The sequence below is a fragment of the Myotis nattereri genome (assembly GCF_964212035.1).
Source record: "Myotis nattereri genome assembly, chromosome: 1".
Lineage (NCBI taxonomy): Eukaryota > Metazoa > Chordata > Mammalia > Chiroptera > Vespertilionidae > Myotis > Myotis nattereri.
The window spans coordinates 38,781,048-38,800,337 of record NC_138075.1 but is presented as its reverse complement, the minus strand read 5'-3'; the positions used below and the strand labels follow the sequence as shown (position 1 = coordinate 38,800,337).

Genomic DNA, 19,290 nt, shown 5'->3' with positions numbered 1-19,290 from the left:
CATGGATGAAAGAATACAGAAGTAATTCATTCATGCAAAATGTAGTCTCTAAAAAGATTCTTTAAAAGGCTGAAATGTTTCTCATAGCATTTCAATATTAATTAGATGGCCTGGGGCTCAAAAATTTATAATTCAAATAAAATAGTTACGATTTAAAAACTATTTTCACATTCAAACTTGATAAGAACTGAAACAAATACTTTTTTAAAAGGTTGAAAATTAGAGTCACTTACCTTCCCACTTTTTGGCTGCCAAGCAAGTCTGCAGATTGATTTTGCATTTATCACATCACTGACCTTTTGTAGCAGTGGCCAACTAATAGCACATGTCTAATTAAAAAAAAAAAATACTTCCCTTTATAAAAATTCTCCCCAAAAGATATGCAGAACTGAATATATTTAATAGGTGGATTCTTCAAATTGATATGTAGCTCAGAAAAAAAGGCAAGTTAGTTCACTTTCATCTAATTATGACAATGTTTGATTTATCTACATTACTTTAAGTCTTTCAGAGGTGTAAAGTGCTCAAGTTTTTTTTTTAAAATATATTTTATTAACTTTTTACAGAGAGGAAGGGAGAGAGATAGTTAGAAACATCGATGAGAGAGAAACATCGATCAGCCGCCTCCTGCACACTCCCTGCTGGGGATGTGCCTGCAACCAAGGTACATGCCCCTGACTGGAATCGAACCTGGGACTCTTCAGTCCGCAGGCCGACGCTCTATCCACTGAGCCAAACCGGTTTCGGCGCTCAAGTTTTAAGTAATTAAATTAAAGAAACATTTCCTATGTAAAATAAGTAAACTATACTCATTGAACAAACATACATATACACACGCAAAAAAAACACACACCTATTACATTAAAATCTTAAAGTGTCTACAAAAATAAACTTCATAGATCAGGAAGAATAAACTGTCTCCTTTGCCAATCTGGAGAGCACTTTCTTCACACCTCCTTTAGAACTTTTGTCAAGAACAAACAAACAAACAAAAACACAAGCAAAAAAAAAAAAAAAACAACAACAACAAAAAATATTTTATCAGGTTGGGTTAGAATAGTTGTTATGTGAATCCAACTAAGTGTGGCCCATGCTTTATTTTATTTTTGTATCCCAATATCTAGATTCCAACAGATGGCAGTTAGTTTGTAATTAATTAATAATGACTGAATTTCCCTTATTTATAAAACCTAAAAATGAAATTTTCCTGTAATTGAGTAAAAAAGCAATTAGTCTTCGACATTAGATCTTCTGCATTAGATTATGGAATTTGATCACAATAACAGTTACTAATGCTACTCAAAAGAAACAAACTATAAAGAAAAAGTATTATTAATTTGACCAAATAATACAATATATAACACTCAATATATTACAGAAATGGGCAAAAGTTTTAAATTCAAATTGATGAGTTTACCTGATCTGAAATCTGCCACACTCTGACAGATCCATCACAACTAGCTGATGCCTGCAGGAAAAAAACAATGGATTTTTCTGTAGTTACAGCCATAATAGTATATGGAAACTGGTTCAATTAATATATCAAAGTGGCTTTTATCAACTGGGTGAAAATTTCTAATTCTCTTACAACTTTAAACATAATAAAGAAAAATGCAAAAAGAGAGAAGGAAAATTATTACCAGAAAGACATCCTTAGGATCAAAGGAAAGACTTAAAACAGGGGCTTCATGTCCTCGAAATGTTTTCTGCTGGCTGCAATCCATCACATCTACAACTTTGACTAGAAAGTCACTATGAACAATAAAAGTAAAGTACATGAATAAATGCTAATACAAAAGACTCTCCTAAAAGCTATGACCCAAATATTTCAAAATCACAAGAAATTTCATAATTCTTTAAAGCAACTTGTCAGATTTAATGACTGACCTTTTAGTTTTGCTCTATAAAGATGCTAAAAACACAAGTCCAGATTTCCCATTATGTTAAAATACTTCATAAGTGGCTTCCATAATTACATTTTAGATTTCTATTATTTGCTAATTAATTACAGTCACAACCATTTTTAAAAGAGCTGTACCTTTTACTCCACCTTGGCAACTCACCAATTACATATTTTTACTATGACAAATAAACCTCAAGGGAAACCACAAAAATCCTGACTGTACAGGCCCAGTTCTACCTGAAATAATTTTTAAAATCTTCTATCAAATTATCATCTTTTACCAATCTTTTTCATCATTTACCAAATAGACTGTCTGCAAAGCAATATACATATTTCAATTCATAAGCACAAGTTTGCCCTCAAAAACCTTTACTAAAGACTTTAATACAAAAATTAAGTGAACAAAGAGTCATGAAAATGTTACCCTGAAAGCAATGAAGGAGGCAATTCTGTTTTAACAGAATTATTTCCTTTTCTGATATCAAAGTCTTACCCAGATCCAGCAGCGATTTGTGTACCATCACTATTAAAGACCACATGATTTGCATTTGTGGTGAAGCGAGTCAATATACCATCTGGAACTCCTTCGGGAAATGTATGGACTTGAATAGTATTGTTAGATACTGCAGTGACCAATTTTCCACTCTAAAAGAAAAATATAAGAAATATTGGCAAGACAAATCCAAATTGATTGGGAATCTCTCCATACTTAAATATTAAAAAAATAAATAAAACCAACCAAAACCAAAAAACCTTATAAATATAGCACATGTCAAAAAAAATTATCAGTGTACAATTTTCCTGAAATGTATATTAGCAAGAAAAATTTATTTGCTGCCTTTAGAAAACTTCACCAGTCAAACATTTAGCCTCTGATTTTTCTTTTACTTCTGGTTAAGAAAAATATTTAGTTAGTATTTTTATGGATTTCCAAGTGTCATTAAAGAAAAAAAAAGGAAATAGGAGAGCTTTTCAGAGAAAACATAGCTAGTCTGAGTGAGGGATGAGCACATTAGAAGATATAGCCACAAGGGTCACACTATAGTTTCCACACTAAAATAATTACATGTCTTTCTGGAATAGGATAAAATCTAAATGCAGAATCCACAGCACCTTCTTAAAAACACTAAATAGCCCTAGCTAATGTGGCTCAGTTGGTTGATAATCATCCTGTGTACTGAAAGTTCACCAGTGCAATTCTTGGTCAGGGCACATACCCAGGTTGTGGGTTCAATCCCAGGTTGTAGCTAGCGCGGGAGGCAGCCAATCAATATTTCTCTCTCATACTGATGTTTCTCTAAATCAGTGGTTCTCAACCTTCCTAATGCCGCAACCCTTTAATACAGTTCCTCATGTTGTGGTGACCCCCAACCATAAAAATATTTCCGTTGCTACTTCATAACTGTAATTTTGCTACTGTTATGAATCGTAATGTAAATATCTGAGATGCAGGATGTATTCTCATTGTTACAAATTGAACATAATTAAAGCATAGTGATTAATCACAAAAACAATATGTAATTATATATGTGTTTTCCGGTGGTCTTAGGTGACCCCTGTGAAAGGGTCGTTCGACCCCCAAAGGGGTCGCGACCCACAGGTTGAGAACTGCTGCTCTAGATGTTTCTCTTCCTCTCCCTCTCTCTCCCTCACCCTCTCTAAAAGCAATAAAAATATATTTTAGCCCTGGTCGGTGTGCCCAATGGTGTCAGTCTATGCACTGAAGGGTCGTGGGTCGATTCCAGTCAAGGGAATGTACCTCAGTTGCAGGCTCGATCCCTGCTGGGCATGTGTGGGAGGCAACTAATCGATGTGTCTCTCTCACATTGATGTTTCTCTCTCTCTGTCTCTCCCGTTCCCTTCCAATCTCTCTAAAAATCAGTGGAAAAATACCCCAGGTGAGGATTAACAAAAAAGAAGACAACTAAGTACACAAAAAATCTCAGGCTTCTAAATGATCAGCAGATACCACTGTTTTGCAGAATTTTTAGCTAAAAGTCATAAAAGGTTAAGGATCTGCCCCAGTACTATAGTTTGATTACTTTTCAAAAAAAGAGATTAAGTCCCAACATACTAAATCATAGCCTACCAACCCAATAGAATTTTTGATTAACCATATGGTCAATTTATTAATTGTGATTAAATGATAACCACTAAGAGAAACAAACTATTCAAGTTTGTTAATAAATATCCTCTATCATATAGCAATACGTCTCAGCCACATTTGCACATTTAGGACCCTTGGCCTACCTATAGCACCTGCTTCCACTCCAATGGAAAGAGAACTTGATGATAACAATGACATGTTACCAAACAGCAAAATTTGGGAGAATGCATACATCTGCTTAAATGGCAGTACAAATGTTTCAAATTTGAACTGTAATTATACATTTATCAAGTTCAATTACTGGAAAACTAGTGAAAAGTACTATTTATGTCTACATTATAACTACTGTAAGTAATTAAACAATCCACAATAAATTCATAAGGTTGAAGCAAAGCTGACAATAATCTAAATGTGAAAACAAGAGAATCAAAAAAAAACTATAACCAATTCAAGACAACTCTGATGATGCTAAGTGTTCTTTGGCAAAACTAGATACACCAACTATTCACGTGTGCACATCTACAAGAATTTTGCAACCTGGCTGTGTGTTTCTTGCAGACAGATTTCTAAGTAGAGTACTGATTAAGTACCCTTAGCTCTAATGAAGAATATTGGCAACTCTTTAACAACATGATAACTAGCCCTCTATTAATATTAAAGTATATAACTGTACTCATTTACCTGAAAGATCTGAATATAGAACTGAAGTCATTTTCTAACAAATCTACTGGGAAACCAAATCACTATCAGTACTCTGTCAATTAGTAAAAGTTTGAAAAAAAATTCCTGGTCAAGGCACATGGCAGTACAATTTTACATCAGTTGCTGTAATTGTTTTTAATACCTTCAAAGCACATGAATATGCCTTTTCTCCAACATTAATGGACTTAGGATCATCATCATCCAAGTCTTCCCAAATCCTCACATCACCATCACTTCCACAAGTCACAATACAACTGTGAAGGAAACACACTCATTAAAAAAAGTCACCCTGTTTTCAGTCCGATTTTTTTAGAATGCTACTTAGGTGGTTTTCTTTAAATAATATCAAGATATTAGATAATATGTTTTCTCATTTTACATTCATAAGCCTCAATAACAAAGACTGCTAACCTCCTATGCTGTAAAGTAAAAGGTGAGTTTAATGTTCTCTTTAGTTCTTCTTTGGCATACTAGTAAGTCTTTATCTATATATATAAAAAGCCAGGATGACTGGTCGCTATGACACCCACTGTGGCCAGTGAACCCACCGATCAGGGGGCGGGGCCAGCTGGCCAACCTCCTACAGCCCCTCCCCCCAGCAGGCCCCACCCCCTATGAGCCCCCACCACCCTGATCATGGGCAGGGCTGGCTGGCCAACCACCCATGGCCCGTCCCCACAGCCAGCCCGGCTCTGATCAGGCCCCAGTTGGGGCAGGCTGGCTGGCCAATCTCCCACCATCTCCTCCTCCCAACAGGCCCGCCCAATCTGCTCCAATTGGGGCCAGGCCGGCTGGACCCCACCAGTGCATGAATTCGTGCACTGGGCCTCTAGTTTGTAATAATGTAAGAAGGATGAGTATGTAAATCTCTGTAACACCAGGGACCAGGTCTCCTGTGCTAACCATTGTGTCTTTAGCACAAAGCAGTCTGATATATAGGAACTTTGATGTTTGTGGAATAAATAAATGGATGCAAGAGTTCAATTATCCAAAACTGATTATGCAAATGGCTACCTATAGCTCTCAAATCTTATTTTACATATTGTCTTGCAAGTGCTTTTATTCATCCAGTATGTGTCCTATCTACACATACAAAAGCCAATGAAATATAAAAATAATATGAACAATGGCAAAGAAGAGCCATAAAAAGAACTGTGGATGTTCAGAAGAAAAAGATTAATTTCCACTTAGAAAATCAGAAGGGTGGTATTTACACTGGGAAGTCAAAGGACAAGTAGGATACGCTGACATTGGTGAAAAGAGCAGTTTCAAACAGACAAAACACATGAACCAAAGTATGAAGTTAGTAAAGCTTGTGGGAATTTCGCTAGAGCAGACAGTCCAAGAAACAGAAAGAAAATGTAGATTGGGATCATTCTATTTAGGATAACCTTAATGCCAGAGTGAGGAGCTTGGACTCCCTTCTATAGGAAATAAATAAGAGGACCATAAGTATGTTTCCCCAGAATATTCCTGGTTATGCATCCAGCTGGTTTAGCATTTATCCTTAATTAGTATTAGTTGCATCAAAATTGGTTGGGGTGAGTTTGACAGATCTCTTCTTTGCACTTCCAGCTTTTGTCATGATCCTGTTTTGTAATGTAACAAATGCAATGAATAGAGTTCTCCATTTAACACATAGGTAAATCTGAAAGATAACGGATAACTCATCTCCCCCTTTCCATTCCTTTCTTGATGCAAATTAACACCTCCTTTCAAGGACAACAGGTGTTAACTGATAAAAACCAAAGTAAGGCCAAATATGAGTCCTTAGGGAAAGTGATTTTTTTCCGTACCCAGTGGTGACGGGAGAAACATTTCCTATTGCTGTCTCTACCAACTATTTGGTCTATCAGCCACAAGAGATAATACAAAGTTGCAAATGCCAGTTGGTGGGACCAGTGGGAAATAACAGTAAAGTACAGGAGAATTAACAAGAAATATATGAAGGTCCTAGCTGGTTTGGCACAGTGGATAGAGCATCAGCCTGTGGACTGAAGAGTCCTGGGTTCGATTCCAGTCAAGGGCACATGCCAGGGATGCAGGCTCAATCTCCAGTAGGGGGCATGCAGGAGGCAGTTGATCAATGATTCTCCCTCATCATTGATGTTTCTAAATCTCTCTTCCTCTTCCTTCCTCTCTGAAATCAATAACATATATATATATATATATATATATATATATATTTTAAAAAGAGAGAGAAATACATGCAGCAAACAGTTACGTAGTCTTTTGGAGAGCTTTTACAGTAGTTTGAACATTCTTCCTACAGTATTTTTGTCATTTACTGTAGAAATAAAAATACTAATTCTATTATTGGCTATACTTTTTAATTTTTGCAAAAACAAAGAACTTTCAGTAGCAATAAACTGGAGAAAAATACTTCAAGTACATGTTTAATAAAAAATTAAATATTAATTTGTCTGCTCCTCAAGTACTTGACAATAAAAGTGTAACTTGAGCCCTAACCGGTTTGGCTCAGTGGATAGAGCATCAGCCTGCGGACTCAAGGGTCCCAGGTTCGATTCCAGTCAAGGGTATGTACCTTGGTTGTGGGCATATCCCCAGTAGGGAGTGTGCAAGAGGCAGCTGATCGATGTTTCTCTCTCATTAATGTTTCTAACTCTCTATCCCTCTCCATTCCTCGCTGTAAAAAACCAATAAAATATTTTTTTTTTTAAAAAGTGTAACTTGAACAAAATCTTAGTTGACATTTACCATGGGGCCTAGAATGACAAGATAAACAACTCCTGAAGAAGCATCCAGCATTTACTTCATAAGTCCACAGGCTGCCTGAAAACCATGTTCTGTAGCTGCCCAGTGAGTATGATCACGATGGACAAGTCATGATCTTTTCAATCATGACTATGCTGTCCAATAGAACTTTCTGATGATGGAAATGGTCTACATCTGGCTACTGAGCAATTGAAATGAAACTGAGGAACTGAATTTTTAATTTAGTTAATTTTAATTAATTTAAATCTTGCCGAAACTGGTTTGGCTCAGTGAATAGAGCGTCGGCCTGCAGACTGAAGGGTCCCAGGTTCGATTCCGGTCAAGGGCATGTGCCTGGCTTGCCGGCACATCCCCAGTGGGAGATGTGCAGGAGGCGGCTGATCGATGTTTCTCGCTCATTGATGTTTCTAACTCTCTATCTCTCTCCCTTCCTCTCTGTAAAAAATCAATAAAATATATTTAAATAATAATAACAATAAATAAATAAATCTAAATAGCTACAAGTAGCTAGTAACTACTGTACTGGACAATGCAGCATTAAGACAAATGACCAGAGCCAGCTGGTTTGGTTAGTGTCGGCCCATGGACTGAAGGGTGGCAGGTTCTATTCCTGGTCAAGGGCACATACCTCAGTTGCAGGTCCAATCCCTAGCCCAATAGGAACAAGTGCGGGAGGCAACTAATCGATGTCTCTCTCTTACCTTGATATTTCTGTCCCCCGCCCCCCTTCCACTTAAATCAGTGAAAAAAATCAGTCTGAATTTCAGTGAAAAAATATCTGCCAGTGAGGATTTTTTTAAGAACACACATACAAAAAACACGTTGTTCTAAATCAATTTTTTTCATTTTTCATTCTAAGTTTTCTAGTGCAAGTATGAAAAGTGAAATGATAGCTGTTAATGTGCTGTTTCCATTAGTAAAAGAGCTTTTCAAACAGTTAAATGATATTGGTTTTACATCAATGTCATCAAAGTTTTGAAACAGAAAATGAGTTAGATTAATTCCAATAATGGTTTAGTTTTCCCTTCAGTTTATGGAAACAAAATACAGCTTCATTATGTTGAAAGTGAAACACCTGACATTATTAGGAATTCTATCAAACTTCATTTGAAAAGTTCAATGCTAAAGATAAAATTCTTACTTTTTATAATAAGACTATACGTTCTCACAGAGCACAATACTGTAAGAACAATGTTCTTACTAATCTATAAAACTGAAATGTACTTGGAACTTGAATTATAATTCATAATTACGCCCAATTAAGCTGTGATAATATACCAATCAAAACAGAAGCCATACTTGTCAAATTTTTAAAAATATTTTTTTATTGATTTCAGAAAGGAATGGAGAGGAAGAGAGAGAGAGAAACATCAATGATGAGAGAGAATCATTGAGCAGCTGCCTCTTGCATGCCCCACACTCCAGATTGAGCCCACAACCTGGGCATGTGCCCTGACAGGGAACTGAACCAGGACCTCCTGGTTCATAGGTCAATGCTCAACCACTGAGCCATGCCTGCTGGGCTAGATTATATATTTAATGTTAAATTATCAATATAAAAGACTTTTTTAATGTTAAATATCACAAATGTTTTTTAGAAAAATTGTTTTGAAATAGTTTTTGAAAAGAAATATTATAGACCAAAACATAATAATTTGCTAATCAATAAACAATTCAAAATATTATCATTTTAATTGCAATTCTCTTGAAATCCTTATCCTCATTCTCAAAGGTGTCCTAATTTAGATGATAAATTAAGAAATCCCCTATAAGGTTCTGAGAACCAGGACAAATTCTATTAATGTCTTTATCTTCCTTAGCACACATTTAACTACGAAAAGGCAATGATTTCAAAGGCATTTCTCACCATCTGGATTCTCTATCCTCACCTAGCAACATTGTTCCCTATCAGACCACCCCTCCCTAACCTTTCCATTGGGCCTCATGAGATTCATGGTCAGGCACCAGCAAAATTTCTATATTATTAGCTCTTTTTCTGAACATTCCTCTAAGGACACTGCTTCCTTTTAAGCCCTCTTAAGTGATGGCCGATTTCTTTTCTACATCCCTCTGGGGCCTAGAGGTAGGCCTTCCATGCATTTCATTCATTTCCACTTGAATTGTATTGCCACACCCTCTTTTTAAAAATGAAATTTTTTAAAAGTTTGAAACTGCCATCAGACCACCTATAGATTCTTTTTTTTTAAAATATATTTTATTGATTTTTTACAGAGAGGAAGGGAGAGGGATAGAGAGTTAGAAACATCAATGAGAGAGAAACATCGATTAGCTGCCCCCTGCACACCTCCTACTGGGGATGCACCCGCAACCAAGGTACATGCCCTTGACCGGAATCGAACCTGGGACCTTTCAGTCTGCAGGCCGACACTCTATCCACTGAGCCAAACCGGTTAGGGCCACCTATAGATTCTTAAAGAGAAATCCCCCTAGTTCCCTAAGAATTTTTAGCACAAGATTCATTGTTATTTTCTATCCTATCATTATTCCTATCATTATTCTTAGTGCTTTCAACATCCTATCACTATCACTATCATTATTCTTAGTGTTTTCAACATCCTATCACATTGTTATTTTCTATCCTATCACTATTCCTATCATTATTCTTAGTGCTTTCAACATCCTATCACTATCACTATCATTATTTTTAGTGTTTTCAACATCCATATAGGTGAAACCTTCTGATACTCGATCTTGCCCTCTGCCCCATCTCACTCTCATAGTGATAGACTAGATTTTGTCTTTACCAATATAATATAGCAACTGCTCCACAATCTCAACTTCAATCATCCTAATCACTTATCTTTATACCTGGCACCCTTAATATCCTAACTCCAACAATTTTTTAATTCTATTAGGACCTACAATCTAATGAAACTACCTTGTCACTGTCTCTCCTTTCAAGTTCTCATATCCCTCCTAAACTGGCTTAGATTCCATAGTCTGTTACTAAAATCACTCCTCTGCATCACCCTCAAAGCACTCGGCCCTCTTTGACTTTGTCATATTTACCAGGCAAAATCCCAACCTTGGTTATATCCAACTCTCTGCCTATTAAAAAAATTTGCACTTGCAGAACTAAGTAAGGCTGAAAAAAAACCACACAAATAACCGAGTTATATGTCCCGCTATATTCCCTGGTTCATTCAATTAAATTTATGATCACTAACCTGAAGTAGGCCTTTAGTGCTACACAGCAATCCCACTATATTCCCTGGTTCATTCAATTTTCCATCTCTTCTAACTATCTCTCTCATATCTATTTCTCTTGTTTCAAACCTACACCTCCTCCCTACTTTCAAATGATGACTTCATGTCCTATTCACTGAGAAAACAGAAGCAATCTATAGAAATTGTCCACATGTTCTCCCCATCCTTTATAGAAGCCCCTTCCCTCCACATGAATTTGATCATGCTCCTCCTACATTTGGCCAATCTCTCCCTCTAGTACCCAATATACTAGCCCCACACCTAATCAGGACATCACTCCAGCAATCTTCCCCCTTTCTGCTATGAAATCAAGTTATCCCTCTCTATTGGATCATCTCCACGCATATATATGCTGTAATCTTTCTCACTTTATAACAAAACAAAAATCTTTCCTGACCCCACATTCCTACCCAATTATCCTCATTCTTTGAGTGCCAGGCTCACTAACTCCAAGTCTTCCCTTTCCATTCTCTTGATTCTACTGCAACAAGGTTTTCTTTTCTTCCTTTTTTTTTTTTTATTGATTTGAGAGAAAGAAGAAAGGAGGTAAGGAGAGAGGGAAAGAGAAAGAGACACCAATTTTGTTGTTTCACTTATTTATGCATTCATTAGTTGCTTCCTGTATGTGCCCTAACGGGAGATCAAACCTACAACCTTGGAGTATCAGGATGGCACTCTAACCAACTGAGCAACCTGACCAGGGCAAGGTTTTCATTCTTACCATTCCATAAAAAAGCTCAAGATCATCCATGTCCTCCACCTCACTAAAGCTAATGGTGAATTCTCAGTCCTGAATTTGACCCATCAGCAATATTTAACATAGTTTAGTATTTCCTCCTCAATATGCTTACTTCATTTGGCTTCTAGAAATCATTCTTCTATCTTGGTTTTCTATTTTCCTTGCCAGCCCTTCTTGATCTCTAAATATTTTTAATTGTTCCAGGGCTTAGCCCTTAATTCTTTTTTCTTAATTGCATTCATTCCTTCCCTAGGTGATGCCATCCAAGTTCAAAGCATTACATACCATCTCTATATTGGCAACTCCCACATTTAGATTTCCAGCCAAGACCTCGGTCCTGAATTCCAGAAGGCATCAGCTAAAGATGTAGATTTCTATCTCCAGTTCACATTTCTTCTCTGAGCTTTAGACCCATTTACTCAGCTGTCTACTTCTCTCGCTGAGTATCTCAAAGACATCCTTCCTACACTAAATCATGTCCAAAAGCAAACTCAATCTCCACCCCCATTCTACCACTGAAATATGCTTTTCTCCAAGCTTTTTAAACATCTGTGAATGGCACCATTACTTCCCCATCTAGAATCACAGATGTTATCCTAGACACTTCCCTCTTCTTTGTCCTTAATATCCATCCATCCTGCTGATTTCACCTTTTAAAATATATTGATTCCGGAGAGGAAGGGAGAGGTAGGGAGAGATAGAAACATCAATGATGAGAGAGAATCATCAATCAGATGCCTTCTGCACGCCTCTTACTGGAGATTGAGTCCACAACCCAGGCATGTGCCCTTGGCCGGAATCGAACCCAGTACTCTTCAGTCCCTAGGCCAAGGCTCTATCCACGGAGCCAAACCAGCTAGGGCTCATTTCACTTTTTAAGGATTTTCTGAATGTATCCTGTTTTCTACATACCCATGTTTACTCTAGTCTGAGCTTCCATTACATGAACCAGACTAAGACAGATACCTTCTAATAGCCTCTCTGCATCCATTCCTACTCCTTTTCTTCCATGCATCCTCTCAAAAACAAGAGTCTGGCCCTAGCCGGTTTGTCTCAGTGGATAAAGCGTCAGCACACAGACTAAAGAGTCCCAAATTCAAGTCTGGTCAAAAGCCTGTACCTTGGTTGCAGGCTTGATCCCTGGCCCTGGTCAGGACTCATGAGGGAGCCAACCAATCGATGTGTCCCTCTGACATTGATGTTTCTCTCTGTCCACTCTCTCTAAAAATCAATGGAAAAATATCCTCTAATGAGGATTAACAATAACAACAACAACAAAAGAGTCTGATCATATCTCCTCTCTGCTTCAAATCTTTAGTACCTTCCTACCATATGAAGTCAAGATTCCTTAATAAAGCCCAAAAGGCGTTGGATAGGATGCCTACCTTCACGGATTCATCTCATGTCAATCTCTGCATCACTATCCACATTTTAGCATCACTAGCTTTCCCTCAGTTCTTTGAGCATACCACAGTCCCTAGTCCCACGGGGCCTTTACACATGGTGTTCCCTCTTCCTTGAACGCCAACACCACCACCCACTGCCACCACCTATCTCTTTATACTTCTTAATTACTACTCAGTCTTCAGATCTCGCCTCAAAAAACACTTCCTCATGCCCTGGCCAGGTAGTTCAGTTGGTTAGAGCAGTGGTCGGCAAACTCATTAGTCAGCAGAGCCAAATATCAACAGTACTTCTTCGAAATAGACTCGCCCAGGCCAAAAACCGACTTCTGCGCATGGGCCACGAAGTTTCAAGCGCACTGGTATTTTGTGGAAGAGTCACACTCAAGGGGCCAAAGAGCCGCATGTGGCTCGCGAGCCGCAGGTTGCCGACCACTGGGTTAGAGCATCACCCTGATAGACCAAGGTTGCAGTTTCAATCCCCGGTCAGGGCACATATAATTATCAACCAATGAATTCATAAATAAGTCTAACAACAAATCAATGTTTCTCTCTCGCTCTCAAATATCAATTTAAATAAATAAAAAGAAATACTTCCTCAGAGAAGCCTTCCCTGCCTCTTCAAACTACATCAACTCCCCTTCAGTTAGGCTTATCATTGCACATATTATTTCATACTTCTGAGTGTAATTCTAAATGTACATTTATTTTATGTGATTAATTTGTGCTCGGTGTCTATCTGAAAGGACCTTAAAGTCAATGAAGTCAGTGCTTCGTTAACATGACTGTATCTCTAGCTCTCAGTGGAACAGCCATGAACACATTTTTTTAATGAAAAAAAATCAACACAGACGTGACAGAGGAAGCCACAGAATTAGACAGGGCTGCATAGGAGCGGGATTTAGAAAGATAAAAGGGACCACGACAGCCCTGGGCAGGCGGCTCAGTCTGTTGAGGGGTCCTCCCTACACCAAATGGTGGCAGGTGGCAGGTCAGATTTCCAGTCAGGGCACATACCTAGGTTGAGGGTTTGATCCCCACCCCACCCCCCTTTTCCGCAACTCTCTTCCTCCCTCCCTTCCTCTCGCTTTAAAAATCAATGAAAACATATCCTTGGGTGAAGATTTAAAACAAGAAGGTGGGGGGTAGGACCAGAATGACCCTGGGAAAATATCACCATAGGGACTAAGCAGAGGAAATAAATTAGGGGGGGTGGGGGTAAAACCATCAGAAAGTTAAAAATAACAAAAAAGGAAACAGCCTTACGAAAGCCAAGGGAGGATAACATACAAAAGAGATAGAAGGGGCCACTGAATCTGACAAGTGGGCACCTACCAATCCGACAGGATAGCCCGTGGGATGCTGTGAGGAACTGAACAGAGGTGAAACACAGAGGAAAGCGCGCGTCTTTCCAACTCCCCTGGAAGCAAGATTTTACACTAATCAACTTTTTTTTTTATATATCCTTCAACTACCAAGACAGTCCGTATAGAATAACTCTAAGGAAAATATGTGTGCCACTTTATATTTCAACCTTATTTCTCTATATTGGTACGAGTCATGTTAGGCTGACTGCTTATCTAACACATAAGAATAAATGTTCTAATATTTACACCTGAAACGTTTTTGTTTTTTGTTTTTTTGCTTCTCAAAGTACTTTACCTCCCCGAATCGTCAAAACAGACATCCGTGTGTCCCTCTGTATGTCCGTATCTCATCGGCTTCTGTGTGGCAGGCATCTTTTCCTTCGCCTCCCTGGAAATGTTTTATCACATATAGTATTATTTTAAAGACGAAAAAGCCGGGGGCTGGGGGACAAGGGGGTGAGCCTCCCCACGGGCATGCTCCCGGCAGCCCCTCTTCCCCCACCCGAGTGGCACAAACAGAAAAAGCAAATGGAGGGTCTGTCAGACAGTAATCCTGGAAGAGGACACTCTTCTCTCCGGCGCGAGTAGCGAGAGAAGGACTCACCAAGCCGCCTGAGCCCCGCGGCAGGAGAGAGGACAGGCAACCCCCGGCGCGCGGACGCTTCCCGCGCTCGGCGCGCTCGCCCCACTGCGCCTGCGCCGCCCCGCCCACGCCCGGCGCTAATCCCGGCCCCAGGTCGCGGGCTGGTGACGTCAGCTGCGAGGAAAAAGCCGGCTGCCGGGGGAGTGAGGAAGAAAGGGGAGGGAGCCCGACACGGAAGTGGGGGCAGCGTCTGGGGAGCAGACGGAGGCGGTGACCGCGACGTAAGAGACGGGAACCGGGCGCCGAGAGGTGGGAGCTCGCAGGAAGGCCACCGCTTCGGGAGACCTACATGAGGTGCAGGAGTGGCTGGGCTTCCCTTCTCCACCTCCGCGAGCACCCAGACTGATGGCGATGGTGATGGCGGCTGCTACTCGGACAGCCCCAATGAAACTGCGCTCGGAGCGGTGAGTGGGGGAAGGGTGGTTGCTGCCGGGCCTTGGGGATGGGGGTCCGCGCCTACCTTTCCGGCTCTTCTCGCGTGCGACCACGTCCGCGACCCTGAACGGGTCCAGCCCTTCCCGGGCTCCCGGCTGGAGAATGGCATCTTTGGGCATCTTCTCTAGAAGAGAGGGAGGCAAGACCTTTCTCGAGCCTTTGATCTTGGCATCCTTCGCACCCTCACCTGGTCGTTTTTACAGAGATCAGAAGGAGGGAACATTTAATCACAGTGTTCGGTCCCTGAAGGTATGGCGAGTACATTAACGCGTAGTCTGGGGGACTCCACATATATCCCTGAAGAAGAAAGTTGGGTTTCCCTGTTCAGACCCCACTTAAGTTCACAGAAGTGCGCATTTGGATCTAAAAGAAGAGCTAGAACGAAAGTATATTGTTGAATACTTCGGTCCTTGTAGTCGTTGCTAAGGTCTTGGTCATTGAGTTGATGCTTTGCTTGTGTCTTCACGTTCTCCATATTAGTAGACCGGTCTCTGATGAAACCTTCACAGAGAGTGTGTGTGTGTGTGTGTGTGTGTGTGTGTGTGTGTGTGGTCCCCCACACAGCCTCAGTTATACATGGTTTAGGACATAAGTGAGACGTTTTTCTGTTGTAGAGATTTCCCTGTTGTTGTTCTGTCTCGTTCCATTTGGTAAGGTGGCACACACAGAGTGAAGACAAACCGGGGTATTGTTCCGCCGGCGGTGGCATTGTGTGTGTGAAGGGCTGTTTTGAGAGCCGGGGCTCCAAACAGGCTCGCTAGATACTGGGGTTTGCTGTGTGAATGAAGAGGAAGAGTGATTAGCTGAAAAAAGAACTTGGGATGTGTGGGAAATTAACCAACCTAGTGTCGAATTCCCCAGTGAAAGGTACCTGAGACAATCCATCTGAGTTTTTTAGATAGACTGACTTACAAAATTTTATTTTTTATCAAAGTAAATATCATTGGATAGACAGTAGGGGTCAAGCCGAACTCCGACATTGTTCATCTCAATACTGAATAAATCATGATGAGATTTCAGTGTGGGCACTATTCAGAGCTCAGCATAAGAAGAATTTGGAAATTGGAACAAGAATTATAGCTATGAAATGCCCTAACTATAATGTCTGTGATACCATTTGACTTTAAAAATATGAATGCGGTCCACACTTCTGTCATTTCGCTTTGCTTAGCAATCAAGCCATTTGATTCATAGGCTAAGGCAAATTTTCCTTTACAAATTTCACATGTATGAAAAGAGCTTGTGCCTTACAGTCAAACAGCCCTAGGTTTTAATTTTGATTAAACCCTGAACACGCTCCTTTACTTCTCCAGATTGTCAGGTTTCTCATCCCCAAAACGAAAATGATACCTATCTCCACCAAACTGCTAAAATATATAGGAGATATTCATGGATGTATAAAACTAATTATTATTAATGTGTATTGAGTGGGCATTTGATGGTTTCGTTTAAAATGGAGTCGGTTTAAGTCATTATCCTGTAAAAATTTTCAAATATTAAAAGATGTAATCTTGTTTTTGCTAGTGTGTTTTTACAATTCTGTTTCTGTTTCAGTCAAATGCCTGCAAATTTTAATGTCTTCAGTGAGTTCATGGTCTTCCTGAGGAAAACAGACATTCAAATACGTATGAGATGATAGTGCAGTAATGAAATGTGTGTAACTTAAATGTTAGCAAGATTTCTGGTTATTTAAGATTACATGGCTTTTTAAAAAGAAATCAATGTAGTTGTCTGTCACTGATGTAGCTATCAAAATTTTCCAAATGGATGTGTTTATCATTAACAGTGCATGTCTCACAGAAGTGAGTAGCTGAATGAACTCACTGAAAATGATGCCAAGGTCAGATCCAATTGCAGTGAAGTTAGTTAGCTCTGTTCTGTTGTGACCATTCATAGTACCCTTAGGCTCACAAATATTATTGGTCTCAAGGGCAATAGAAGGAGAAAACATGAATATATTACCATTTGACTGATGGTGGTATTACCTACATAAATAATAATATCACAGTGTTAGAGTCAGTTTATCCAAGAGGCATATTAGTATTGCCTTATGGAAGGGGTTTTAAATATACCTTTTCAACAAAATATGTACTTTATATAAAAGTCATTGATCCTGTGAAAGAGAGTGTAACGATAATTGAAAAAACATTGAAGGGAGTTTAGAAATTTGTATATATCTGAATGTATCCTAAAACTCACCAGTCTTTTTTATTTATTTTTTAATATGTTTTTTATTGATTTCAGAGAGAGGAGGAAGAGAGAGAAACATCAATGATAAGAAAGAATCATCGATCCATGGGCTGCCTCCTGCATGCCCCCCACTGGGAATTGAACCCGAAACCTGGGCATGAGCCCTGATCAGTCATAGCTCGACACTCAACCACCGAGCCAGACCAGCCAGGCTCACCAGCCTTTTAAATTTATTTTGGGGGTAAATAATACTTGTATGTGTACAAACCTTCTAGGATATAAAAGGGAATACAGTAGAAGTCCTGCTCCTAGCTACTTAGCTCTGCTGTCTAAAAGCAGCCAGTATTTGAGTCTTGTGTTATATTGACACTGGATCCTTATGACAGCAAGACAGATATAATCCCTGTTTTAGTGATGAAAAAAAACTGAGACTCAGAAAGTTTATAATTTGTTCAAGATCACACTCCTACCAGATGTCAGAGCTACAAATAGAAACCAGGTCTTTTACCTTCTGATCTAAGGTAGTCTTACTACACTGCTCTCCATATCATAACTATTGCCATAAAACTTAGAATTTAGTGACGCATACCAAGACATTAAAGCAATTTTATTTAAGTCTAGAGATACCTTTCACTAGGTTATACATAAAACTTGTTCCCAAGCTTAAATATAAGCATATGTAATTATTATAAAGCAATGAAAAGAATCCTTATATAATAAAAGGCTAATATGCAAATTGTCCCTTCTACCGGGAGTTAGACCAGGGGGTCCGTGGCCCCTCCCCCCACCTGGCCCTGCCCCTGATTGCCCCTCCCACGCCATCAGAGGTGGGGCAGCCCGGCCAACCTCCCACTTCTCCCCCTGGCCATCCCAGCCTGATCAGCCGGCCAGACCCCACCCATGCACAAATTCATGCACCAGGCCTCTAGTAATCTATAATAACTTAAAAGCAGTTTGCCTTCTATTTCTGTTGACATCTGTTACTAAGTTAGCTTGCAAAAACTACAAAACTTATATACATCCATAATATTTTTAAAATTTTTTAAATATTAAGACTTTTAAAAATAGCTTGTTTATTATCAGAAGTAATATACCAGTAAAGTGCTTTATGATATTTCAGAAATGCTGAAGTCTCTTCAGCCTCAGTTTTTTGAAGTATGTTTTTGTGCAGATTTTCTAGCCTTATATATAAATAACCTTTGTTTAATCTCTTTCCTTTTTTAATCTTAATTTTGCTACTTTTCCACCTTTCATTTTTAGAAATTAGCTTCTACATGAAAAGTTATGAGTAATAATAGAAAGCAGCTAATACGTATTTTCATTAAGCTCAATGTGTGCTGCTTTTGTACATTTTAATCCTGGCAGTAAAAACATGAAGCAGCTGACATTATCCAGATTTTACAAGGGGATACTGAAGCTAAATGAGATTTTTAAAATCAGTTGACTAGTAAGTGACAAAATTTTAATTTTAGTTTGTGTTTGATGATTTAGTAGCTCATGCTATTTCACCTGTACCATGCTTCATTTTAAATAGAGTATAGTGAAAAACTATAGGTTATTATTTTTTATGGAGCTTAAAAACTTTAAAATTTTGTCTTTAAACTAAATTGCTCTTAATAGACTGCAAGAAAACACGCCAAAATGTCTACCTTGACCGCCTAATTGAGTTACAGTTGACCCTTGAACAACTCAGGATTTAGAGGCCACAATCCCCCCTGCCCTCATGGTCGGTCAAAACTCTGAATATGACTTTGACTCTCCCAAAACTTAACCTACTGTTGCCCATAAGCTGCCTATTAACATATATTTTGTATTTTATATGTATGTATATATTCTT

The 19,290-nt window shown here is 39.0% G+C and overlaps 1 protein-coding gene across 1 annotated transcript in view; it reads right to left on the bottom strand.

The window, feature by feature from the left end:
• Positions 1-14,866, bottom strand: part of WDHD1 (WD repeat and HMG-box DNA binding protein 1) — a 57,533-nt gene extending 42,667 nt beyond the window's left edge. The window contains exons 1-7 of the mRNA XM_081104868.1: positions 14,790-14,866; positions 14,481-14,573; positions 4,855-4,966; positions 2,397-2,548; positions 1,641-1,752; positions 1,418-1,468; positions 234-329 (exon numbers count right to left, since the gene is read on the bottom strand). Of these exons, the coding sequence (XP_080960994.1) occupies positions 234-329; positions 1,418-1,468; positions 1,641-1,752; positions 2,397-2,548; positions 4,855-4,966; positions 14,481-14,557 (600 nt within the window). The 5' untranslated portion in view covers positions 14,558-14,573; positions 14,790-14,866. The remainder of the gene's footprint in view (positions 1-233; positions 330-1,417; positions 1,469-1,640; positions 1,753-2,396; positions 2,549-4,854; positions 4,967-14,480; positions 14,574-14,789) is intronic.
• Positions 14,867-19,290: the final 4,424 nt, after the last annotated feature.